General features: G+C 40.2%; 6 protein-coding genes across 9 annotated transcripts; 5 read left to right on the top strand and 1 right to left on the bottom strand.

The window, feature by feature from the left end:
* The first annotated feature begins 2,310 nt into the window (after window positions 1-2,310).
* On the top strand, window positions 2,311-3,676 carry LOC129600982 (uncharacterized). Its single transcript, XM_055499676.1, has 4 exons — window positions 2,311-2,391; window positions 2,714-2,883; window positions 2,943-2,986; window positions 3,169-3,676. Exons 1-4 carry the CDS (start codon window positions 2,380-2,382, stop codon window positions 3,447-3,449), a joined length of 507 nt encoding a protein of 168 aa, XP_055355651.1. The 5' UTR covers window positions 2,311-2,379; the 3' UTR covers window positions 3,450-3,676.
* Window positions 3,677-3,784: 108 nt separating this feature from the next.
* On the top strand, window positions 3,785-5,860 carry LOC129600904 (uncharacterized). Its single transcript, XM_055499568.1, has 3 exons — window positions 3,785-4,635; window positions 4,721-5,012; window positions 5,104-5,860. Exons 1-3 carry the CDS (start codon window positions 3,922-3,924, stop codon window positions 5,640-5,642), a joined length of 1,545 nt encoding a protein of 514 aa, XP_055355543.1. The 5' UTR covers window positions 3,785-3,921; the 3' UTR covers window positions 5,643-5,860.
* A 423-nt stretch (window positions 5,861-6,283) lies between these two features.
* On the top strand, window positions 6,284-12,827 carry LOC129600871 (multiple C2 and transmembrane domain-containing protein 1-like). Of its 2 annotated transcripts, none has more exons than XM_055499507.1 (5): window positions 6,284-6,643; window positions 6,847-6,945; window positions 9,432-10,053; window positions 11,198-11,610; window positions 11,923-12,827. In XM_055499507.1, exons 1-5 carry the CDS (start codon window positions 6,629-6,631, stop codon window positions 12,670-12,672), a joined length of 1,899 nt encoding a protein of 632 aa, XP_055355482.1. In that variant the 5' UTR covers window positions 6,284-6,628; the 3' UTR covers window positions 12,673-12,827. The 2 variants fall into 2 exon arrangements, with proteins under 2 accessions (XP_055355482.1, XP_055355490.1); XM_055499515.1 differs by having other exon boundaries at window positions 6,774-6,945.
* Window positions 12,828-12,886: 59 nt separating this feature from the next.
* LOC129600842 (uncharacterized) lies at window positions 12,887-16,051 on the bottom strand. The gene is made up of 4 exons (XM_055499466.1): window positions 14,853-16,051; window positions 14,093-14,657; window positions 13,522-13,908; window positions 12,887-13,341 (listed from the first exon to the last, which is right to left on the bottom strand). Exons 1-4 carry the CDS (start codon window positions 15,804-15,806, stop codon window positions 13,025-13,027), a joined length of 2,223 nt encoding a protein of 740 aa, XP_055355441.1. The 5' UTR covers window positions 15,807-16,051; the 3' UTR covers window positions 12,887-13,024.
* Window positions 16,052-16,285: 234 nt separating this feature from the next.
* On the top strand, window positions 16,286-20,543 carry LOC129600888 (E3 ubiquitin-protein ligase synoviolin-like). Of its 2 annotated transcripts, none has more exons than XM_055499535.1 (9): window positions 16,286-16,831; window positions 16,951-17,309; window positions 17,627-17,719; window positions 18,106-18,307; window positions 18,409-18,512; window positions 18,594-18,723; window positions 18,794-18,893; window positions 18,957-19,339; window positions 19,648-20,543. In XM_055499535.1, exons 2-9 carry the CDS (start codon window positions 17,157-17,159, stop codon window positions 20,274-20,276), a joined length of 1,794 nt encoding a protein of 597 aa, XP_055355510.1. In that variant the 5' UTR covers window positions 16,286-16,831; window positions 16,951-17,156; the 3' UTR covers window positions 20,277-20,543. The 2 variants fall into 2 exon arrangements, with proteins under 2 accessions (XP_055355510.1, XP_055355501.1); XM_055499526.1 differs by having other exon boundaries at window positions 16,944-17,309.
* Window positions 20,544-21,139: 596 nt separating this feature from the next.
* On the top strand, window positions 21,140-26,400 carry LOC129600851 (DNA topoisomerase I, mitochondrial-like). Of its 2 annotated transcripts, none has more exons than XM_055499478.1 (11): window positions 21,140-21,293; window positions 21,562-21,653; window positions 21,996-22,648; window positions 23,119-23,240; window positions 23,373-23,495; window positions 23,560-23,811; window positions 24,101-24,325; window positions 24,582-24,836; window positions 24,928-25,042; window positions 25,213-25,585; window positions 25,652-26,400. In XM_055499478.1, exons 3-11 carry the CDS (start codon window positions 22,006-22,008, stop codon window positions 25,752-25,754), a joined length of 2,211 nt encoding a protein of 736 aa, XP_055355453.1. In that variant the 5' UTR covers window positions 21,140-21,293; window positions 21,562-21,653; window positions 21,996-22,005; the 3' UTR covers window positions 25,755-26,400. The 2 variants fall into 2 exon arrangements, with proteins under 2 accessions (XP_055355453.1, XP_055355459.1); XM_055499484.1 differs by lacking the exon at window positions 21,140-21,293 and adding an exon at window positions 21,387-21,410.
* Window positions 26,401-26,460: the final 60 nt, after the last annotated feature.

Below are 26,460 nucleotides of genomic sequence, written 5' to 3'. Positions count from 1 at the left end.
TTCATTAATTTTTCAACTAAACACGGGATTAATTTATCTCCAGCTAGAAGCTAACGAAAACATTTCGTTTTGACCACGTGCGCACAGGATCGATATCAATCTGCGAAGGAAAATACCAGCTTTCATTACCGAATTACAGCAATTCCATGTGGGAACAAAAAAAACTATACTGGGGTTGCTAGAGGCATTAAAGGGCATGAAGTAGTGTAGTAGTCCTAAGCAGTTGGCGGAAGTGTAGATAGCGCTTATCGTGCAAGTGGGCAGCACAAAGCGTCGTGTGAACCCCATTGAAGTGCGGTTAATGCGCCTTTATGATGTAATTCTCTTGGTTAAGGAGGAGTAAAGAGCGATCCTAATTTTTTTACTGATTGCCTGGCAGCACACCGATAACGACCTTGAACGAACTGGTTAAGACTGTTGATTTAGACAAGACTACTAAATGAGCCCGCTAATTATTTAAGTACAATGGACTTTTCGATGTCCGATCATTAATACAAACTTAGACCCCTTTCATTAAAACCTGCTGCTGCCACTTCGATCGTGCGAGGAAAAACGATTGTGACCTGCACGTGTGACTCTACTCACAGTGCACCGTTGTGTCCACTGCTAACTTTGTTAGCTTCGAGGATCAATTTAATTACACGTGACGCCGATTTTAGACTTCTTACGTGCACTTAAATTCGATCACAATATGCAGATACCTATACGTTTCTGACGTACGAATGGCTGAATTTGTGCAAACCGCTCTATAATTGCTACCGGAATGTACCATTGAAAGAAATGTTTCCATCAACCCCGCCGTGATCAATTTTTTAAGATTATCACATGAGTAATTTTATTAAGATTATCAGTACATCTCTAATCTGGTCGCCCAGAAAACGGAAATTAATTATATCCGCAGTCCTCGCGCCACAATTACCGGTTGACACAAACATTTGCACACATACTGCAAAAGGATTGTAAATGATAGCTACTGTAAAGTTCCATCTGTTAAAAAGTAGCAGAAGAAGCAGTGTTTTACAATAAACTGAAAAGATACATACCGGTGCTTGTAAACCCACAGCATCTTTGGATGGCAGTGAGTATACAATAGCTACTACAATGAGTATTGTTACCAATTGTAGTATATCTGTCTATTCTCTTGTGAATTATTACCGATGTTGCTCTACAGCATTGTAAGATGCTTTCTATCCAGATCGATTGTAAGTACTCAGTCCTGTAATCTGTGCATAATCGATATCGTCTTATCGGCCACCTAAAACAACCGATAAACTGTTCTGTTTTATTTTCTCTGCATAAAAACATGCAAACGATATAAATGTGAGCAAATTGCACAACGCGGATTCTTTGCAGTGACCCGCAATGATTACAGAGATGTAAACGTTCAATTATATTTGGCTACACGTTCGATGTCTGTTCTTGAAACCGTTAAGATTGTTAAGAAGCGATTATAGGTCTTTAAGTGATTACACAGAATAAATTAAAATACACGTGAGCTGAGCACGTACCCAAGCCTGTTTGTGTTTAGAACGTACTTTCAAATTAGGAGATTTGTAATTGTGAAACTCTCATGCTTATGGAGGTAATTTAGGAAAATTTCTTTTAGTCATACATATTCCTGCTTGCCCAAAACTGGCAACCCTTTTTAATCCCAAACGACGCTGCTTAACAAAAATTAATGATTTACAGTACTTAACTACAGTACCAGAAACTATCCTGGAAAAGCCACGGAAAACTACAGCAGCTAAATTTTCAGTTTTATTAAATTCAATCATTATAAATGCATTGTAAAAAATATTTGCAGTACGCGTTAAATCAATCATTTAAATACTGGTATTGCCTGTCAGAAAAAGTTTAGAGGATGTAGTATGTTTATTATTGCCGGCGACACGTATAATATTGTAGTGGATTATGTCAAGACATAACATCTTCCCAACTTGTAGATCAAGTATACGTGTATAAGCTGACTGATCCGGTGGTCAAAAAGGATCATCTCAACAGTAAAGCATTTGAGAATCCTTCTAAATAAACGTTAGAAAACTGTTGACTTGACGGACACATATCTCTTTACTTATTGCTACTTCAAAAATTACCTGCAACATCCCGCATATGGCTCCACCTAATCATACTTATGGGTTAAATGTTAATGCACGTTACTCTCTCTTGTACACATCTCACCGTCCTCTTGTCGACAAGACTCATCAAAAAATCAAAGAAATGAGACATCTTAGCCAAACTAACAACAGCCGGTTATATGTATGTTTAAAACATAACAGGTACAAGGAGTATATAAAGCAACCGTGATTGACCAATATTCATAGCGACATCGTCCATTTTGCATACATACAGTTCAACAAATAAGGATTTTTCGCATCCACCATGATTCGCTCAGTAAGTCACGGTATATCTATTCCATACTGCCATCATTTTGATAATATATTATTACTGACTCTCATTCCAGGTCATAGTTAATTAAAGAAAGATTACATTACTTTTCGAGCAAGGCTTGCTTACGTACGCGTGTTGCTGAGTTTTTATTAAGCGGCAGGGTATTGCTACTTTTTCTTAAAAAAATAGCTTTTGTTCAGAAGTGCACAAGTATTATACAAACTCTAAATTTGTTTACAAAGTTGTTTGCAGTTAGCATTTTCATAAATAACTTACTTTCTTAATATGGCTGTATTTGCATAATGGTTAACCATAACTTTTATAGATCGTTTGGTGCATTGTTTTGTTTGGCGCCGTATTCGCGCAACAACAACAAGCTCAAAAAGAAGGACTTTCGGAGCCGGCTCCAGCGGAATCCAGCCTGTATGGGCGATACCGATCAGGTGGATATGGCGGTAACAGCTACGGCCACATTGATCCCCGCTACTTCGACAGGTAAATTTTTAATCTTTAGTCACATCAAGGTACCGCTTTATCCGTCCCAAATTTTGTAGGGGAGATACTCCTCACTTTGGATTGGCTGGATTCCCTTTTGGATGTGAGTTTTACTGCAATACTATTATCGGTTATCTAAACTCAACCTTACATATCTTAAGTCCCATGCATTTTTATTTTTTATTTTGTATTTAGACTCTTTATTAAGAAAAGAAACGGTTGCATTTTGGACAAAACCTACAGCAGTACGGTGTAAGTTGTAATTTCTGTGTAAATTACTTTTAGATGAGCGACGTTATTACGGCCAAAATGTGGTCTATGACAATTCGCTGGCTGGCTTCCCTCTGAATTACTATAACTACCAACAAGACTACAACAACAACAACTATGGCGGTGGTTACAATGCCGGCTATAAAGGCTCGAGCTACAAGCCTCAGTACCGATCATCGGCTGCTTACAGTCTGCCCCCCAAAAGCTACGGAAGTTATCCTTCATTGGAGTACGGAGCTTATCTCGGACATGGCAAGCCGTCCAGCAACTACTACAGCCTGCAGTACGGCTACTAAGACAGTCTACTCTGTAGATGAGGGCTTCAGTCGCCTGGATCAGCTAAATCTGCAACCGATTCCGCGCATGCTTTTCGATCAGTTTATAAAATTTTTGTGGATAAAAAATTTATTTAACAGAATGATGTAATTTTGTACTTGTTTCCACTCACTACTCAATTCATGTGATCGGCAAAGTTTTGTTAGCTATTTTTATGAATGTAACTCAGTAAAGCTATATCCTCCAGCGTGTACAGTATCGTTTTGTGCAGTTGTAGCAAATCAATCAAGCTCTTACGATTCCATAGTAACTTTTGACGCTTTGCCTCATAACAATGAATTTTTTACACACATGACGAACGAAATTCCTATACCTTAGAGTTTTGAAAAAACTTTCTTGGACATATTGGTCTCATTGCATATATAAATATCATCCAAAAACGGCTGCATCTCTTTTTTTTATTATGAAAAAGAAACTTTTGAAGTCAAATAAATGGCAGGTCCAGGTATGGTATTAGTGACTCCTACATTTGCAATCGAAACCGATGTTGTATCAACCACAAAAGACAAGCAGCTGGACTTCTCGTACGCCGTGGTTCCATCTTTGTACACATCGATTAGCGGACATTGCTCTCCTGAGGACAACTTACAAACGGTTTTATCAGCGGAGTTACAAATCCAGCAAGCGGTTAACAACTTTCGCTCGCGGGGTAAGGACACCGAGACACTGCACCATTCCGTCGCCGATGGACTGCGTAAACATCGCCTTCTAACCGATCACGGTGTGCAAGTGGCTCCTGGTGACCTTTTGGATTTGAATGATGTGGATGATTTTATTCATCGTGTGTGTGATCAACTCCAGGCTACCGATACGGAATACAATCACATGTTCGATATGATACCCGTGGAAATTGATCGGCAAATCGGGGAAGTTTTCACAAAACTCCATGGCCAAGTGGCTGAAGGAGTGCGAAATGCCCAAAAAAAGTCCCTGAAGAAACTGGACCTAATGGAGAAGTTTTTCGATGAACAGTATGAAGATGCAGTCGCCAGTTTGTTGCGTTGGTGGAAAAAATACGACGAGATGCAGATTAATAATTTTCAAAAAACCGCCTGCTTAGCAGACGACGATGCCCAGGCGATTGTGAGGAAGCACAGAAAACAAATGGCACTGCATCGGGAAACAATTGAACGTATTAATAAACAGGTTTGTTGCGTTGCTTAGCCCATTACGGTCTATTTTTTGGCATTTATGTTTGTATTTATTCTTAACCATATTTTTTGCAGTGTAGACCATCGCTCTTAAGAACCACTTAGCCGAATTGAATAATCCTAAAGGTCAAGCCGAAGAAGCGAAGTCTCGCACAAACATAATCGATGCACAAATGGAGTTTCCGGAAGTAAACAGCGTTCTACCATCCCAGAACGTGGTACAGAAAACGGAAGATGAAATTGTTGCTAATCTGGTAGAGGTCCATGCTCTGAGAGAGCAATGTGCCGCTTTGGAGATACTAAACGAAGCAAATAAGAAAATTCTGGTAGATAAGAAGTTGTTTTTGGATCAGTTGACGGCGGAATTAGCGGGTAATTAATAACTATATAATTATAAATAAAAATAATTAAAATCACTTATTTCGATTTGCTCTAAATGCTAGTCAAATATTAAAATATTTAGCTTCAAAGAGAGAACACCGGAAAACTCTCGATGAAATGCATACAAGACTCCAGGAAGAGCGTCGATCGCTACAAATCACACGTGATGAATACGATCAGCTGCTTGAGCAGCTACTGAACCCGGCTCCACCTGATCCGGCTGAGCTGGCTGAGGAGGACCAGCTGCGGCAGCAAATCGCCCATAGCCAACAGCAGCTTTTCCAACACAATCAACAACTGCGGCTGATCCAGCTGGAACTGCGGAGTATTGACAAAATATACGACCAGCGCTTCCAGCAGTTGCAGAAGATCGGTTTTATGCTGCGGAATGAAACCTACGTACGGCGGACGTTAGAGAGAAAATTCTTCAAGAATGCTAACTATCTTAATCTGAAAGAACTGATGCGCATGGAGGGAAGCGGACAAGGAAAAAAGCCGGCCTTGGATGAACAGGATCTTTATGGGACGGAATCGGTCAGCGGGTCTGGTGACCAGCTGCAAGAAGCGGTGCACAACGAGCGCGGGAAAACGTATGAGCAAGAAAATTATACTATCTGGTGATTCGCTAATAACGTTTAGAAAATATCAACTATAGTTGGCTAAATCAGTTGAATGCCAATTTTTCTCTGCTAGAAGTTTATTTCATTCAAGTAATTAAGTAATAAATTAAAACTAGAATTAATATATGATTGCTTGGTTGTGTCTTGTGACAATCGATACGAGCATGTGTTACTGGTTGCTGCCGTTTTGGGAACTTTTCTGCCTCAATTTGCGGAAGATTTGCCGGTATCTTTCCGAAATCTAAGTTAGTAAATAACAAATGGACATATCGTATCATATTTGACAACGTTAACACTGCCACCTCTGATCGTGTATCCCGTGTAAGTCATATCAGTTTAACAAAATTTCAAGAAAACAATGATGCTACTAATTATTAAAAACTGGTGTTATATTTAATCTACGACGCATCATGCAGGCATGATAATTAATTGTACAGCAATCCCCGGTTTTGAGAACAGAATAGTTTCTACATTCATTAATGTAGCACGGCTTAAAAAGGATGTATAGCTTTCTTATGGAATTGACACGTATACCCACCAAGCTCCGTATACACACCTACCGCACAATCGCTGCAGGCAAAGTAACGATTCGCAAGTTCTTGGCGCTCAAGTGCACGAGGGCCGCTCTCATGATCTTACTTGTAAATAATTAGACTAGTACACAACGTCTTGCAGTACGCATGTTTAATGTGACCGAATCAAACAATCTTTTATCGGAGTAGTCCAAGCTGGGAAGTCAGTTGAGTTCGTGCAGTTCCGGCGCCTTGTCTAAACCCTAATCTTTGTAACTTCCGGTTGCAATCCTGATGGTCCACGGATAGACCGTTACATGCTGTCGCTTACCATCAGCTGCAGTACCATGAATGTACAAGGATCATTGTGGGAACATCTTCATTAAATGGATCATTTGGTGCAGACTGCAGTATTCTCACTTCGAAAATCCTGCGCCGCTAACAATGGTGGTTTTTGTGACCTCTAAATACATGTATGCGGCTTTTGGGGGTAGGTACTGTACAGATACTTAAACAGATTTATACGAATTAGTGCATGTTAATTTTTAACTTGAATGACTGGTTGACTTGAAGGCACATCTCAACTTGGTGCACTAACTTGGTATATCTTTTTCCTACAGGAGTTTAAGAGATACTTCATGTACTGAAGAACAATTTGCTCTGGAAATTAAGCTTGCTCGAGCAGATTTACAGATGAAGTCAATCAAGAGCGCTTTGTCCAAGAAGAGTGACGAATCCGCGAAAGAGTCTAAGAGAACTGTTGTGGAACTTTTGGAAAGTCAGCTGACAGAGGTACAGAAAAGTTTTTCAAGAGTAATAAATAAATTATCGAAGCGGAAGTTTGTATGAAAAGATTATGAAGGATATCAGGATATAACAACTGGTTAACCAAGAAACATCTGACTGGAATTGCATGAAGTGCAGTTAGCAATAGCGTTGCTGGTTCGGGAATTAGTAAACGAAATATCGAGTCCTTTATCAGAGCAGCAAAAATCTTTGTGTTGCTGTCAAACCAATACCATCGTTTTTGTTAGCGCCAGCAGTGGATCAAAAGCAAGAGTTAAAGAGTAATATACATGCAGAGGGCTAAAAAGCATTCGACTTCACCTAATACGATTACGTGTATATACCGTAGTTATAGTTTATAATTATCACGCAGAACCGAATCAAAAGTTCGCAAACCATCGCACAGAAAATTAGGTAATAACTGTAAATTATCTACCCAAAATTAACGTTGAATATTTTTCTGACTATGACTTCTCTAATTATTTCATATTATGGCCTGTGTAATAGACAGATTATTGGCTAATTTCTTTAAAGCGTTTTCAAACAAAATAAATGAAAACCACTTCTTCAATAAAATTGAATAAATGCAGTTTACCGGTACATATTTGACTGTTCGCGTCTACGTGAATCAGTGCGCATATAATATAACTCGTAAGAAGCTTTACAAACCCACGGTGAAAGATATGTATGAAAATCATCTTTAGGAAAATAAAAGATTTAAGATAAGATTGTCCAGCATCCAACAGCATAAGTTAATTGGTGTATAACCTGCATGTATGACTTACGTGTCAAATACTGTATTCGCTCGCACATCTTGAACCACAGAGTGTGTGTACGGGAAAAGCATTCAATATACACACTAACCGGGCCAAATGCGCGATTCGCGATTTGATAAATTTCTGATGTCTTTGCAACATCACTGTGGAGAACTTCTTGAATATTAAAAAAGTTAGAGCTCTAAGAATTTTTTAACCATGTTTATGCTCGAAAGACAGTAACATACAGCTTTGTATAAGCACGAGTTACAAACTGATTTGTTGTGGTTTGCCTGGAGGGGTACGTTCAGCGTCAATATTCTTGATGGCGATGAACCACAGACAATTCGAGCTTTCAGCTACAGAACCTTTTTTTCAGAGTGAACTGTCATTTAAATGAAAAGTCTTGATTTATTGGATAAGTCACAAGAACTGTTCATCTTGAAACCAAATGAGCAATATTTCGTAGTCGTGCATTTTGCGGTTAGTGTGTATATTGAATGCGTGTTTTCATTACACACTCTGGTTCAAGATGTGCGAGCGAATACAGTAAATAGTATGCATGTAAATTGTACGTGGTACGGATATCAATGCGATTTATCTGTACAGTTCTGTACATTTCTGATAGTCACAGCTTAAGTTTTACTTACAAAACTCTCGATTCTACCGTTTTTTAGAAATTTTATTAGGTTTTTACTGATTTTCTTGCTTAAAAAATTTTGGCAGGCCTTAACTCAAAGAACCGACCAAAATATCTGATCTGCTGAACAGAAAGCTGCATTAAGAAAGCCCGAAGGGAATGACGACAAAATTTTTTTATTAATCTCGAGCTTTGGTAATCACTCCCATTATACCAAAAATGGCACGCACATGTACTCTACAAGTATATACGGTTGTTGCAAGTTAAAATTAATATATATTTGTGTAATTTGATTGCCTTGTACAGTTATAATGACTTCTCACGGAAATGGCAACTAAACGTGGATGCTCATTTGTCGATAAAATCTATCAAAGCATAATAATGCAGAATGTGTATTAAAACAATACTTACACACTAGAGCACGAGCAAAAGATTTTGCTAGATAATTGCGCTAAAGAGCGAGAACACGTGAAAATTTGAAAGGAAATCATATAATTAAAATAGCAGTTTTCGAACAAATTTTTTTTAGTTCCTGCTAAATTTGAATAACGATACAACCATAACCGTATATCAAAGGCCTACGTCACACCAACCCGCCCGTCACTCATGCCAAAGAATAATGGATACAACGATATAATAAACTTACTACACCATACCGTACTGTACTATACCGCCCATGTAAGTAAAACTTATCATAATATTATAATTTTGAATATCATTCGCAATCGAAATCTTTTATCCAGTACAACTGCACACAGGCACATGCAACTAGTTGTTTTCTTATTGCAGCACAATTACCAATTCGCAAAGTGATAAGTTTATATTTTTTCCGTTCAACTCACAGACAATTGTAATTGTTTTAACATCAGTTTGAATGTTCCGATATAATTGTGTCAGAAAATATGCTGATTATTGCCGATTTTACTCTGATAAAACGGTTGCATGAAACTTGCATCGAACATCACACACCAACACACGTCGGCGTACGATTGTATCGTAATAAGTACTTATGCCAACACCCAGTATCAGTAGGAATACCAAAAACTGTTTGCATAACTTTCGTGGGTATGTTGCGCACACTCGATTTATTTCTGCAGCCCGAAGTAACAATAAACGGGGATGCCTCCAAGAAAAAAGCGCCCCCTGCCATCGTCCGTGGCCAGTCAAAATACGGTCTGCAACCATGGATCAACAGCGTGACCATCTTCCTCTTCGAAGGCCGCGATCTACCGGCCATGGACCGCAACGGTCTCAGTGATCCCTTCTGCAAATTCCGTCTGGGCAGCGCCAAATATAAAACCCGTGTGGCGTATAAAACCCTCAATCCGCAATGGATGGAGCAGTTTGACCTGTTCATCTGTGACCCCGATGACCGCACCGTGGAGATCACGGTGTGGGATTGGGATCGGGGCATGCGCAATGATTATATCGGGAAGAGCGTCATTGATCTGGCGGCGATTGAGGCGGAGAAAATGAAAGATATGTGGGTGGAGGTGCGGAACGAGATGGGGGAAGTGTGTGGATCACTGCATCTGTCGCTGCTGATCAGTGGAGGGAAGATGACGGCCGACAAGATGGGCGATGAGACGGATTCACCCCGCGAGGAGGGTGTCAATGGCACTGGCATGCAGCGGACAGCCATGCTGGAAAGGTACAGCTGGAAAAATTCCCTGACCGATATTGGGGATGTTGGCATGCTCACTGTTAAAGTTTTCAGAGGTAAATGTGTACTTACTATGACATTAATATAATTTGCGTAATGCTGTGCGTGCTGCTACATTAGTTCTAAAAACACTTGAAATATATAGCCAGTTTATCTGCATTGGTAAATGTTAGAAAAGAATGTTTACCTACACATGCACGTCTGTAAGTGTACCGCGGCTGCAAGATAGTTTGAACAATCTGCTCGGGTATATATAGTATACTATGCATGAATTGGCAAACCGGCGACAAGTTTCAAAGGTCAACAGTTAAGCAGTGAGTTACTTTGGCAAACAGTTACTTGTCTTTTGTTGTGGCTTGCTGCCATAGATCTAACATACACCAGTAAACCTGATCGACTGCACGAAGCAGGATCGATAGCGTACGTACATGATAATTAACCCATTAGAATATTTTACCATTAACCGTTGCAGCATAGACTTATTATTATTAATCATTTGTAGCCCTGTTCAGGTTCAGACTAATTTACGTACTTTACAATAATTATTTTGCCGTCTATTGTTGACCGGGATGGTAGATCTTAGGGACCTAAAATTAGCTGCTCTGTCAGACATAGGCAGCTTTAAAACAATTAGGATGGCACAAAAGGACATACTGTCAAAATATGGCTACTGGCAAACCCATAAAGATGTGCAAACCTAATCTCGTGCCAATGTACAGAGTGCATACATAGCTTCCATACATATTTCAAGAAATTCGATACCATTCCAGAATTTATAACAATGTACAAGCTTCTAATTAGGAAATCAATATATGCGCTCCTTGAACCTGGCGCTTTACGTACACACAGCGCACCTTTTAGCTTCCAGTATTTTATATGCATTTTTTGTTAATCGAATCGAACACGTAGATAACATTTTATATGCATGATCTACATCTCTTTTTAACAGAATGACTATACTACTGCGAATACAAGCAGATACTATTTCTACGCTATCCAGTTAATACTGGTTTATGGAGGTAGTCGACTACTGCTAGCATGGGAAATAACTAGCATGTGGGAAAATAAATAGCGTGGTAAAAAGGTAACATGATCCATAAAACAAGTGTCTTATGGTGGTTACAGTGATACCTCATTTACTGCCCATGGCCACAAATTATTCTGCAATTTTTAGTTAAGCTTTGCAGTTATGCTTTGCAGGATGTTCATTGCGAGCTGCCGATTTAAATGGAAAATCTGACCCATACTGCATATTGCAACTAGTTAATGCCCGTCTGCAGACCCAAGTCGAGCCCAAGACACTCGACCCGGAATGGAACCGCGTGTTCACCTTTCCGGTGAATGATATCCATGCAGTACTGGACATCACAGTCATGGACATGGACCAAGACAAAAAATCTGATTTTCTGGGTCGTATCGCAATACCATTGCTACGAGTACAAAATAATGAACGGCGTTGGTATGCCCTGAAGGATCAAAAGCTGCGAGGTCGGGCCAAAGGATCGATTCTGCTGGAAATGGAGATGATCTATAATCCCTTTCGAGCCGCTTTTCGCACTCTTCATCCCAAGGAAGTTTACTTTGATAAACATGAGGGGAAATTTAAAACACAGGTAAAAAATATAAAGAGAAACTGCTTTCAATTATCTACAGGATATTGTGACACTATAAGACGACACTGCCTGTCGTGCCGGTGGCGGTAATGTAATATATATGACAGTTAATTTAATATTGTGGCTTAAGTTATCGGCATTGGAAATCCATATTCTGTACGAGCATAATGCGAACCTTTCCATTACGTAAATAAGTAAATAGTTAACATTTGGTTAAATATTAAAAAAAATAGTTAACATAAATAGTTAACATGTTAAAATAACATGTTAACATGTTAACATTTGGTTAAATATGCACATTTTTGATCCTAGGTTTTCGTTCGGAATATTACGCGCTTGAAATGCATTATGTTACCGGCTCTAGAATTTGGCCACTTTTTACAAAGCTGTTTTAACTGGGAATCACGAGTTCGTTCCATGACTGTTTTTATCTGTTATCTTCTGACTGTGTATTTTTTCGAAATGTGGATGGTACCTGCGGGATTGGTGGGGATATTTTTATTATACTTCCTTAAATTAAACTTTTTATCTTCGACATACACCCGCGATCCGCGCGATGATGAGCTAGCCGACTACTTAGACCAAAAAGTTGATTCGGACGATGAGGAAGACGATACCGTTCGATCCCTTTCTGGCAGCAGCAAAACATCCAGTGTGACCTTAATGAGCCGCATGCGCGTGGCACAAGAGCAGCTTAAAGTCGTACAAAATCTTATGGGATTCGTGGGTGATTTGGCTGAGAGAATATCCAACACATTTGACTTTACGGTGCCGTGGATATCATATTTCACTATAATTCTGCTCACTGCGGCCACCGTGGTACTGTATTTCATTCCAATCCGTTTACTGCTGCTGATTTGGGGAGTCAACAAATTCACAAAAAAGATACGGAACCCCAACGCTTTGGGCAATAACGAGATACTGGATTTATTGTCCCGCGTATTCACGAATGAAGAAATTAAAACTTACAAAGAACTTCGTCCAAGAGACGTTCCAAATCAAGCTGCTGTAGGTATTGTGTCCACTAACGGGACACTCACTCGTGGACAAGGAGTTCGATGAGAAAAAGTATTTTTAACCATCCATGCTGCGCTTATTGTTAGTTCATTCCTGATATGCTACGCAACTTGTGATATTGTATTAAATGGAGTAGTTTCGATAACGGCAGTCTGCCTTTAATGATCGATGTCTTTCTGAAATTTCTAATAAAGATGATTATAATATTTCAGGCACCGATTTCGACACGGCATTTCTGTCAAGTCTGTAGAGCAAAAGGGCAACCCGGGATGTTGATGTCAGCAAAACCAACAAATTTCGACGAATAACAAACAAATTTAGTAACGTAAAGTCATTACAGTGTCTCACATCTGGTGGGAATCAGTCAATAGTATGTACGCACGAAGTAAGTACTTAGCTAAACCCTTTGATCAGCAACAGGTTTTCCCTTCGTCTGAACGCTCGGCGAGTTATCCAAACCCAACTGTTTGTAGGCAAAATTTACAGTGGGATATTTCAACGAAAATCCAGGCATGTTAATCTTGATAGGTTGAGCAAGCATCCTTTTCAACTGATCCTTCAAAGATTTTGCTTCCCTTGACTGACCCTTTCGCGAAGAGTGAGTCTGGATATCCAACTTCCTAACATCACTATCATCCAGCTCCAATCCCGCATCCTCTGCAGCTTTGATAAACCATTCATCTTTAGATGAATGTTTCCGCAGCCCATGTTCAACTATAAAATTTGGAAATTTGTATTACAGAACAAAAGCAATTATGCTACTGACAACTTAGTGTATTTTAAAGGAACAGATGCCAGGTTGTCTGAGTTAGCACACCTTTAAACATTAATCCTGTTAGTAGAAAGAAACATTTCGCGGCAAACGTGAAGTGGCACATTATGAGACTAACAAACCTGCATCTATCTTCCGTGCTAAATCAACGCGCTGTTTGGCAAAATGCAGAATTTTCATATCCACATCAATACGTGAAAAGTCTTCCTCTCGTTTAAGGTTTCTCAGAATATCGTTATAAGATTTAACATCTGACGGATCCAACAGCAGCACACTGTTTCCAACTTTGAACGATCGTGCTGTCCGACCGCTACGATGTACATACAGATCGGGATTCTGCGGCACTTGGTAGTGAATAACATACTGGACGTCGGGAATATCTAATCCTCGGGATGCCACATCCGAAGCCAAGAGTACGCCTCGTGGATTCGCATGAAATCGTTCAAGATTCTTCAAACGTTGTTTCTGATGCATACCGGCATGAAGAACAAGAGGTGAGCGATTAGTCTCTATAAAGGAACACAAAAAGCAATTAGTTTCTACAAATAAACCAATATCACTGGTTGTACTGTAACTTTAAGAAATCGTCGCTGCCATAACACCGGCAAAACCCAAACGGACACAGTCAGAGGTCCAATAATGGATAATTTGTAAAATAAAATATGAGAATGAAATAAAGATTAATCCACTCACCCGATAAAAGATACGAAAAAACACCGTAAAGTCTTCGAACACAATCCAAACTATTGCAGAACACCAAAGTTCTGCCCATAGCTTCCGTCATCAACAGGTAATAAAAATAATAATCCTTTTCCTTATCGCTGGGACAAGGAAGCCGTTTTTCGACTAAACTGTCCGCAATTCCCTTGGGTCTGCTCAAGTTTACCACGGCAGCATTACTTTTCAGGCCAATGAATTTAGTGAGATGGGTTAACTTATTAATTTCCTCATCCTTGCCCTCTCTGACTTTCCTATGCCGCTCGACCACTGCTGCGGCATTCAGGCACAATGTGGCAGAAAACACGAAATTCTGTCTTTTGGATGCCAACCTGGCATCTTCATTCAACCTCTCCATGATGCTGGTCAGTTCATGAAAATGACCCTGCTCCACCATTCGATCTGCCTCGTCAATCACCAGATATCGCACTGTTGCCAGATTCTGCAGATACGGAGTTCCGCTCTTGATAAGGTCGTGCAAGCGACCAGGAGTGGCAATAAGAATATCCGGTTGGCGATTTAATAAGCGCTCTTGTTTCTCCTGGAAAATTAATAATTTATAGCTAAGAAAATGCATTAACTCATTGCTAATAAAAAACAGAATCAATACGAAATTCCCAAATACTGAATTTTAAAAAATAAAATTACAAGAAATATTTTAGTGGCGACAAGAATGGAACCTTCTGCAAAAAAAAAATAAACTCATAAAATCTGAAGGACTGTTGCAGAGACTTACCTTGAACATGCCTCCCACAACCAAACAGATGGAAACATTTGCATACTTCGTGATAGACTGGAGATGTTTGCGAATCTGCACGGCTAATTCCCGCGTCGGCGTGATCACAATGCCCCGTAATATCTTTTTAATTCCGGTCTTTTGTTCTTCATTGTTTTTATCCTCCAAAATATTCTGCACCAATGGAATCCCGAATGCTAGCGTTTTCCCGCTTCCGGTTTCTGCAGCACCAACGACGTCTTTCCTACTGACAATGGCTGGCGGCAAACATTGTTTCTGAATGGGTGTCGGACTGGTGAAATTCAGCTCCGAAAGAGCTTTCAAAATATTGGACTGTACGTGCAGCTGTTCCCATTCGGACATACTCATCGCCGAATCTATTGGAACCGCGATCTCATCGTCCGTAGCTTGCTGAACGGATTCCGAAACTTTCTTGGCTTTCTTCTTCTTCTTATTTTTCCCGGTAGTTTTAACTTCAACTTCTTCAATACTCACACTCTGCTTTTGCGATGTTTTGATTTTCTTCCTTGAAAGTTTCTCTTTCGACTTAACCCCTTCCGGGTTGGAGGATATTTTCGCCTTTTTTTCAACACCAGTTTTCACCGGTGATATACTGTCAGTGAGTGCTTCATTGGTTATCTCTTTCACTTCACTCTGAAGATTCTGATCATCCGTTTTTTCTTCCGCTCCGTCTAAAGCCTTTATTTTTTTCCTCGCAGATTCTTTGCTCTTTTCACGCTTCCGTTTTTCGTTTTTCTTAGTATCTTTGGTGTCTTTCTTCTTAGCTGATGTTTTGGTCGGTTTGCCTTCGATGTGATAATCGGTCATCTCTTCAAAATCCACCAATTCGGAAAGACGTATGCTTGTCCCATTCTCCAGGATGAACTGCTCATCCACCGCTACCGGTGTCCATAGCCCATCAAAACTGACTTTTCCAGATTTTCTCTTCGACATTTTCAAAATAACTCAAAAAGTACGACGAAGGTATGCCGGGAACCCTTGTACAGTGGCACCACAGCGTTTGCAGATACCGCACAAGTCACTCCAAATCTAATTTCTCGTATCAATGTTAACAAAATCCGTTATGTTTTCAACAAATCAGTAGCTTGAAGTCTCGAACAAAACTGTTACACAATCGGCGCTAGCGCATCCGAAACTTTTAAATTTTAATTTTATCTGTAAAAAGTAAATTTATATAAATCCGCACTAATAAAAATATGAGTGGCATTCACATTCCACTGGCGACTCAGCGAGTGCACATTCCGAGCTGCCCTGCCACAGTAGGATGTTACGTTGGAAGATTTCCCCTTCTGAAACGCACCCGCTTGCGGAAGTCTATAGTCCATGGTTATGGTACATGTGACCGCACCGCTCCCTTTGAACCTGCCTGCCATAGCATAATTATTGAAGCCAGTGATCATTATGCCGGCCAATTTAATTTTAATAACCAATAAACAGTAGTTACACTACTAGTACTTATGTAGTTATTATAGTGTCAAAATTTTGTGATAAATATTTTTTCAACAAGCAAATTATAAACCCAGCAAATAAATAAAGGAAACTTATTCCTTCGAAGATTCGAAATTCGGAACTTCTTCGACATCAACAAAAGTTGGCCCAACTGACGTGGCGTCTGCCATATGGCGAGCTTTGCAAGTTGGCAGCTTGCGGTTTGATGTTACGGTGGCTGTTGACGGGTTTGGGACTATTCTGTTGGCGTGCCAACAAAATTTGTTATGATTTTTAGTTTTTGGCCAGTTTTGCTTTATCTGCTTTTGAGGACTTATGTAGAAGTGTCGAAGACTCGACGTGATAACTTTTGATCAACTGTGCCCCTTTCAGTGTTTAGTTTGTCTCTGATTGCGCTTTGGTTTATCTTGCGCCCCCGAAAAACGATTTGATTTAGCTTGCGCTTCGTAATAAACCATATGATGAATCGATGATCCCTACTGGTACTCCATAACAAGTTTGAACTTGGCGTGAGTTGATTTCAGATTTTGGCCGAATTATTATTTGCCAGTTATTTACTTTAGCCGCTTACGACCCTCATTCCTTTTTGTGTGTTTGATAATTAAGATCGTTTTGTTTCAGCTTCCAGGACGGATAAGAAACTGATGTTATGGAACGGAAGTCGAAAAGAAATCTTAGATTATTATCGCTTTCTCGGGATTGTTTTTGTTCGCGTCGAAGTTCCCTGGAACTTTATTTGTTTTGAGTCTGCGAGCGTGCAATGCCCAAAAACTGACCGACCCATATCTAGGAGAAATCTGTCATTGAATTTGATTTAAGCAACCTGCAACCAGGATGATCGCAGCGTGGACCAGAAATCATTCGTATTTGCTCATTTTTCTGGCTAGCGTGGCCGCAACATCAGGTGTTATCGCAAATGCCTTTATGCAGAGGAAACAGTTCTACCCCGCAGTTGTGTACATTAGCAAGTCAAATGCATCAATGGCGGTAAGTTCGCTGGTTTGGTATTCCAATTGCGCTAAACTTCCATCAAATGCAGTTAAGGCAGCTTTTTTCGAAAATCACAGTGCTTGTGCCGTTGTAGAAAGTTTGCTGAAGCCAGGAAGGGTGTATTTTTGTCATTCTCACGGGCCGTCCGTTTAATTTTCATGTACATAAAAGACTAAAAGCAACGAAGTGCTTACGATTAGTACTCGAACTGTAACTGCATTACTCTACCCAGTCTACTGCTTACATTGTTGTACATTTTGATTTAGGCTATATTGTGGTGCATGTGAAACTAAAAGTGTGATTTCCGTTGGTAGGCCGTGTATTTTCAAGGCCTCACGATGATGTTTCTGGCTTGGAAAATAACTCGCTGGATATTTTTTGGTCAGCTGCGACCTGCAGAAGTCGAGGTAAGTTACATTGTTGTCTGTTGAGTATTGTCACTATTGTGGCATGTTTTGTGCAGTTTACAGTCTACTTTCTGCTTGGCGGCAGGCTCCTCCAACGGTGTTCGCTGTTTTAGTCATTTCTGAATTGCTGTCTGTCGTCGTAATTTCTTTCTTTCGTTCGCAAAATCGGTGCGTGTAAGTAACTTACACTACAGTTTTTGAATAACTTACAGTAAGTTACTTGTATTTAAAAACTGTAGTTTGACAGTTTTTCGATGATCGCTAAGTGTGAGTTTTGTTACCGTGTTTGCGGTTTCTTAATGTTTTTACAGATTTAATTTTTCATTGATTTAGCTTTTTATAGTCAGTTATCCGCTTGATTCTAAAGTTAAACTTTACCATTTCAGCATCTCGTTGAAAAAAGCTGGTTTGCGCTGACGGAAACTTGTTTAGCTTTCACTGTATTCCGGGATGATTTCAGCTCGCATTTTGTGGCTTTATTTACGTTGTTGTTATTCCTTAAATGCCTGCACTGGTTGGCGGAAGACCGTGTGGATTTCATGGAGCGGACACCAGTCATCTCACGCGTCTTCCATTTGCGCGTTATAGGTGAGTTTTCACTTTTCAAAATCAATAATACCGTCAATAAAATCAGTCTTAATAATTGCTCTACATTATTTTGGTTTCATCCTCCCTCATCGTGGTTTCAGGGTTGATTTTCACATTGGGATTATCGGATATGTTCTTCACGGCTTATGCCTACCACAGTCTGGTAACAAAAGGGGTTTCGGTACAACTAGTGTTTGGTTTTGAGGTAAGCACATTTCAAGGACTTTCTGAAAATAGTTTGTAACGAGATGTGCCGGTGTGGTCTAACCATATCTTGGGATTTTAGTACGCCGTTTTGTGCACTTCGGTTGTCTTCATTACCATCAAGTACGCTTTACATTGCATTGATTTGGCAAACGATCAGACACCGTGGGACAGGAAATCAGCTGTGCTGCTGTATTCGGAGTTGTCGATTAGTAAGCTCTACAATGCTTCACCATAACATGAGAAAAATTGTTCGTTGGTTACTAACCTTTATCTTTTTAGATTTTTTCAAAGTGGTACTGTATGCGACATTCCTTGTTCTGATGATGCGCGTGAATAACTTCCCGTTGTTCGCTATACGTCCTATGTACATGGCTGTAAAGTATGTGATGATTTGCCCTTTGTTTCGTTTTCTTCGTCATCCGTATGTCTGATATTATTGCAGGTCATTTAAAAAAGCTTTGTACGATGTGATAATGTCCCGTAAGGCGATCCATATGATGAATACTCTTTATCCCGATGCTACTTTGGAGGAGATTCGTGCTGGTGATACCACTTGCATCATTTGCCGAGAAGAGATGATTTCTGGCTGCAAAAGGCTGCCATGCAATCATATTTTCCACACGCATTGCCTGCGATCGTGGTTCCAGCGTCAGCAAACTTGCCCTACGTGTCGCTTAGACATCCTGCGACCGGTGCGCGTAACCGCCTTTCAGCCGGCTGCAGCCGGAGCGCAGCCACCACCAGCTCCACCTGCAAATGGTCAAAACAATGCTCCTCTTGTACCGCCTCCTGGTGGTGTACCTCCGGTCATGTTTCCCCCTGGAGGTGAAATATATTTCTTGGGAAATTGATCGTTTTTTATCTAGTTTGTAAAAAGCTTAAAAATGACCCACTGCTTCATTAGCTTCTTGAGAAATGGCATTTTCGTCTGTCTCGTAGCAGCCTAATGGAATTTTGCCGACTCTTGTTTAGTTGCCGTAATTGTTAACACGCGTAATAAGTAATTGTTACTTGACTGGACTGAGTCGGTTTGCATTTTCGCTTTCTTTACTTAAGGCAGTACTTTTAAAATAGTTCCATCATCTTAACTACTATTCTGGTATTTATATGTAATCAGTTGTTTCGATTTGAAGGTTTACCTTTCAATTTTCAATTGCCCCCACCACCTGCGCCCGGTGCAGTGCCTATGTTCCAGGTACCGCTCGGACCAGCACCACCAGGGGCACCCCGCCCGGCAGCGCCGTTTCCTCCACAGTTCCCAGGAGTCCCATTTCCGCACTTTCCAGGAGCTCCGGTGCCGCCACAGTTTCCAGGAGGTCCATTTCCGTCAATGTTTCCTCCTATGTGGCCTAACATGCCTTTGCCTGTTCCTCCCATGCCAGTCCCAAATTTTGCAGCGTTATCTGACCAAGACTTGACGCGTCTGGAAGGGGATCAGCGTCGCGCTTTGGAATTGCGCGTGACCCACTTGCGCAACATTCAAGCACTTCTGGATGCTGCCGTGATTCAGTTTACACAGTATATATCGCTGATACCGCCGAGTGTGGGTCTGTCGCCACAGCCATCCGGCGCAAATGCAAGCCAGCTGGATGCTCAACAAAATTCGGATGCAGCGCCGTACGTCCCGTTGGAGAGTGCACCCCCAACTTCCGGTAATTCTGCCCCGCAGAATATATCTGCAAGCCGGAACGTTCGGACAGATGCGTCCAGTCAGAATGAGTCCGATGAAGTTCGAAGACGTCGATTGAATCGTTTTGCATAAAGTGTGATAATCTGATTCCTTATTCGCACCAGACTGACTTTTGTTTTTATTATATTTATTTTTCAACTTTATTTTATAACCCATTTTCTTTTGGCCGCAGTTTCATAAATAGACACGAAAGAAAGAGTAAAATTAATTGTGTATAGAACTGTAGTGTTGCTCCCTACTGCTGTAAGCTTACCGGTTAGGTGCTTACTTAAGCAGAGCGCAATTCTGCAGTACTTACTGAACTATAAATTTGTACTACCCCATAAACTGATCACTTAACAGTCTTAACTAAATTCTGAACGAGTTGCCAACTTGCCATTTAACTTGAGAAAGTAGAACTGATAATCTGTAGCAGGGCAGCGGGTATCGCGTTTGAAACAGAAATTTGTAAGTTGTTGGAAAAATAATTGTACTCTCTATAGTATTACACAGATCATTTTCCTTAAAATAATTTTAATGTAAAGCCACTTTGAGTTTGAGCTGTAGTGTTGTATAATTATGTACTCGTATAACATATGCCGGCTCCTTTCAGTTCGATAACTAATAGATATATATAAATAATACAGTAAAATTAACGACTTGTGGAATAATAATAAATTCACTTCTCTGACGCCAATAATTAGCTTTGTGGTTTAAACTTGCGGCATTATTTTAAAATAAACTGTAATAAAAAATCACAGTTTATGGGACACAAACAAAAAATTAATATTTAAACCACGTACCAAAGGTAATGTACCAAATGTGGTACGTATTTAAACGTACACATTGTGGCGCATTTCGGTGCACACCTGTTGTGTCGTTGTCAGCGGTTCCCTGTAGGATGCTGTTGCCGTAAGCCGGGTTGGACTTAGCGTAATTTTCGAAGCACGACAGGCGTGCTTTGCAGCTTACAAGTTACCAGATCGCACTCAAACTTTCACAGCAGCTTGAGCACATTTTCACTTTGCAAACGTTTAGGCTCGTTAAATTCAATCTTTGTTACACGTCATTGAACTTGGTTTTCTAACCTATTCCACTATAATCCAAAAGGTAAGAAATTGTGAGTCTGACGTTTCGGAGTGGATTGCGTTTCCAGAATACCATGTTCAAGAGGATTGTTTTCACGTCGTCTACTTATGGTGTTTGTAAATATGTGTTAGAGATGCAGTAAGTAGCACGTATTTGGTTGAATTTTTGAAGTTAGCGAAGCCGTGGCCTTTAAATAAACTTGTTGCCGAGGAATACATATTGGTTTTTTCTACTATTATATCATAATTAAATCTGAAATGAAAGTTTTAAGATGTCTTGTAATTTGTAGGTTCTAGAGTTTCAGTTGGGCACTGTAATCGTGGACTTAGATTTTTTCCTACCTCGGATTATCCAGACAGAGTCCAAATTCCTGTTGTACTGGTGAGTTATGGAGGTTACAGGTGGCGCCAATGTCGACTCTGTCACTTATGATCGCGATTTTTCTTGCACCGAATGCCACCTACAGGCTTTGCTTTCTCAACAATTTTACGGTGAAATTTTCTAAGTTCGCGCTAGCAGACTTTACCGATTTCAGTACTGTACTGTTGACGTGATATGTTCAACTCAGCGTGCGTGCCAGAGGTTAAGTCCATTTCGTAGTATACCGTCTGCTCATATGCTCTGTTCGTCGTCTGTATGTTTCAGCGATGTCGAACAGGGAGGCTTTTAGTGTGACCATTTGCCATTGTTGTGTTTTTTTCTGATATGGAATCTTTTGGGCAGATATACAATCATGAGTCCTACCGCCAAAGTAAAAACAGAAGTAAAGAAAGAAATACACTCAGCTGACGGCAGTATTCCCAATGGTACTACGGATTCACGGCCAGCCGAACACCAGTCACCCGCAGCTGTTAAGCGCGAATTAGGAGAAGCAGCGGAAGCACTGCTCATGTTGCAGAACGACGGTGGTTCATCCAGCAAGAAGCGGCAAGCGCAGAACGGTGATCACGCGTTGAAGAAGGTCAAATCCGAGCCCGAAGCTTCGACGTCCAAAGACCGAACGAATGGATCTAGTGCGAAGAAAAAAAAGAAGAACTATTCGGACGACGAAGGTGACAGTGATTATGAGGTTGCGCCAAAAAAGAAGAAAACACAGTCGAAAGACAGTTCGACTAAAGAAAAGTCCAAGGACAAATCAAAAGACAAAGCTAAATCCAGCTCAAAAAATGACAAAAAACCAGTCAAGAGTTCACCTGGATCCAGCACGGCTGGTTCGCCGCGTAAGAAGAAACAAGAAGAAGAGCCTGAAGTGTGGAAATGGTGGGAAGAGAAACGCGGTGACGATGAAATAAAATGGAAAACACTTCAGCATAAAGGACCTGTGTTTGCGCCTCCATATGAGCCAGTTCCGTCACACGTGAAATTTCTTTATGATGGTGAGTGACATCAGTCTAGAAGAGCATGGTTAAAGTTGTCTCATTTTATTTTGCATAGACGTATGTTTGAAAAATCCTACCTTGACGGTGCTGACATAGAGAATTATTGGCTGCTCTCGGCTTATAAAGTACAAATACGTATTTTTCTTTAGTGTGTAAGAGACTGAGTTTTATGGTAAATTTAAATGGTCATAGATGCTGTTTCACTTTTTAATGCGTGCTTGTTGTTTAATATTAATTTTAACATTTTAATTGTTAGATATGGCGGAGTAAGTTAGTAATGAGTTGCGTCTCTCAGTCTCTGGAAGTTGCTAAAAAAATGGGCATTGAAGAAGGATTTTTTTACCGATATTTTTGTGTAATGAAAGGATATGTTTTGATTTAATCTCCAGCAGAAATTCATGCAAAAAAACTTTAGTGTTGATTTTAGGGAAGATGATGCGGTAATGATGAGGATAATTTGATTTTAGGGAAGGTGATGCAGTTATCGAATGAAGCAGAAGAAGTGGCGACTTTCTACGCGAAGATGTTGGACCACGATTACACCACGAAAGAAGTTTTCAACAAGAATTTTTTTAAGGACTGGAGAAAAGTATGTGCTGTACATACAGTATTAGATACTAATCTCAAATATCGTATTTGGTCATTTATTTTGGCGATATTCATATAAGATAAGTTGGACGACGCAGCAAATTCAGATTGTTAGTTCACGTTTTGCCTTCAGGTTATGACTGCAGAAGAGAAGAAGAAGATAGAAGATCTTCGGAAATGTGATTTCACTCAGATGGCCACTTATTTCAAAGAACAAACCGAACTGCGAAAACAAAGGACAAAGGAAGAAAAGCAGGTAGTTAAATTTTTCTACAAAGATCATGGCCTGTATCTTAATGGATTATTTTTGCTATTGCCAGAAATTAAAGGAAGAAAACCAAGCTCAGTTGGAAGAATATGGATTTTGTTTGATGGATGGGCATAAAGAAAAGATCGGTAACTTTAAAATTGAACCTCCCGGGCTTTTCCGTGGTCGCGGGGAACACCCAAAAATGGGTATGCTGAAACGACGCGTTAGGCCTCAGGATGTCATCATTAACTGCAGTTCGGATGCTACTGCACCGAAGCCTCCACCGGGCACAAAATGGAAAGAAGTGCGCCATGATAACAGGGTGAGCAAAACATTTTCACAATTTTATCTCGACATTATAACTAACTGAGTATCGTTGGACTAATGGAAGGTTTACTTTAATGGTAGCATAATTATTGCGCCGATGTTTTTTACCCAAATGATACACCGTTTTGTAAGTTTATTTTGATGCGTCATTAAATCTGCGATAGACCGAACGCAACAACTGTGATTTTTATGTTTGGATGTTTCGTGTATTGACTCAAAGGCCAAAGCATCACTGATTTTCCTCAAACTGAACTGGCTAGTTCTAATCTGGAGTGTATTGATAGGTAACATGGTTGGCATGCTGGAACGAAAATATCCTTGGAACCAACAAATATATCATGTTAAATCCCAGTAGTAAGTTAAAAGGCGAAAAAGATTGGAAGAAGTACGAAACGGCTCGGAAGCTCAAGTCTAAAGTAGATGACATCCGTGCGACTTACCGGTCTGACTGGAAGTCTAAGCAGATGCAAGCGCGACAGCGCGCTGTCGCGCTTTACTTCATCGATAAGGTAAGCCTTGAAATAAATATACCGCTGTGTATAACATAAAAAAGCTCTACGCTTCTACCTGGCACGGTAGAGTTATCTTTCCCGTAAAATGGTTGGTCGTTTGATAAGCGCTAAATGATGCTTTGCATGTTGAACCCTGAAGCACGGTTGATGAATTTTGTATACCTGATTGTGTGCGCCAAGTTTTGCTACTTCGAACCAAAAGGATTATGTGAAGTACTGCTAGACTTAGTTTTCATGACTTACTGAATTACAGCTAGCGCTTCGAGCTGGTAATGAAAAAGAAGAAGGTGAAACTGCCGATACCGTGGGTTGCTGTTCCCTGCGTGTTGAACACATCAAATTGCACGACGAAATTGATGGGAAGAAATATATGGTTGATTTCGATTTTCTTGGTAAGGACAGCATCCGATACCAAAATCGTGTGGAAGTGGAGAAGCGCGTTTTCAAAAACCTCAAACTGTTTATGGCAAACAAGGATCCTGGTGACGATATTTTTGACCGGTTAAATGTACGTGACCATTACTTAACCATTAGTTGCACCATTAATTTTACAGAATTCTGTAACATGCACGAGTAATTCATAACTGGCTTTATTTTAGACTACGACTCTCAATAAGCATCTGAGTGAACTGATGGAAGGTCTGACAGCCAAGGTGTTTCGTACGTACAATGCTAGTATAACACTCCAGGAACAGCTGGAGAAACTCACAAAAGGTGACTTGTTTGTGCTGTTGTTGTTGTTGTTTTGAGTTGATTTTAGTACTGCCGTTATTAACTGGCATCAGGGAACGATTCGATTTAATTACGGTGAACGATTTCCCTTGATTGGCAATTTGGCAGTATCAAGTAACCTTGTGCCCTTGACAGTGGTTTTTGTTTTGTAGACAAGGATTTATTGGCTGGTAAGATGTTGTCGTACAACCGCGCTAATCGCGCCGTGGCCGTTCTCTGTAACCATCAAAGGAGTGTACCGAAAACATTCAGCAAGCAGATGGAGAACGTTCAAGCAAAAATATCCGCGGCGAAGGATAAAGTTAAAGAAGCCAAGAAGGGTCATAAGGAAGCCAAGGACGATTATAAAAAGAGCAAAAGCGCCACAAATAAGTCAAAAATGGATAAAGCAGAACAGAAGTATGAGCGGGCCAAGGAGGCACTGCATAAGCTTGAGATTGCTGCCACGGATAAGGAGGAGAATAAGACCATTGCTCTGGGAACGTCCAAGTTGAACTATCTGGATCCCCGAATTACGGTTGCATGGTGGGTAGGAAAGCTGAAAAACTAGACACTATGCATCAGGAATTGACTGGTGGTTTTTTTCTGCAGGTGCAAAAGTAATGATGTTCCCATAGAAAAAGTTTATAACAAAACGCAGCGTGATAAATTCCGATGGGCTATTGATATGGCTGGTCCAGACTTTGTGTTTTAATGCGTTTGGCATGGCTTTCATTCGCCGTCATTCTGTATTCCTCTTTGGTTACCTCGCAAAATTGGAAGCCTGATGATGGATAATTAACCCGTATTTTAGAAGTTTTTTAATTGGAGCATTGAAAGCTCATTGCGTCCATCCATTTTTAAATTTATTAGTTCCGGAAATCCTACCATTCAGGCCCATATGTCGGTGATTCCTGTCATTGTTGTATCCATCTCGTTAATTTTGTTCCGCTTTGCATGGAGTTGTGGTTTGGATTATGCAGTGATCCTTGAATGACGCGGCAGGGTGCATTTCTTGATTGTGTTTATTCCCGCTCTTCTAATTCTTCGCCTGCTGCTGTGTTAACTGTTGTATGGAGTGTGGCCCGGAAGTACTTCTCCTTTTTGTATTAATTTAATCCATTCGACTGTATTTTCATTGTCATGGTAGAAGTTATCTCTGGGTAGGTATGTTGTACATTTCGATTATATGCAGTATGCACTATTCGATTGATTTAGCCTTTTAACTTGTAAATTCTGATCTATTGCGCTCGTGGTTTGGTTGATTTCTGATACGTTTTTGTTATGCAAAATATTGATCATATACATTTATATATTCTCAGTGTCAGCACTTCGATGCCGAAGTAAAATTGTTGCGGTGTCGTCTGCGATGGTGCTTCTTTTTGGCCTTCAGACTTTCGTAACAAGATATCGTAAAACGA

Source organism: Paramacrobiotus metropolitanus, unplaced genomic scaffold, assembly GCF_019649055.1.
Source record: "Paramacrobiotus metropolitanus isolate TYO unplaced genomic scaffold, Prichtersi_v1.0 Parri_scaffold0000004, whole genome shotgun sequence".
In the NCBI taxonomy this organism is placed as follows: Eukaryota; Metazoa; Tardigrada; class Eutardigrada; order Parachela; family Macrobiotidae; genus Paramacrobiotus; species Paramacrobiotus metropolitanus.
This window is presented reverse-complemented; position numbering and strand designations above follow the sequence as displayed.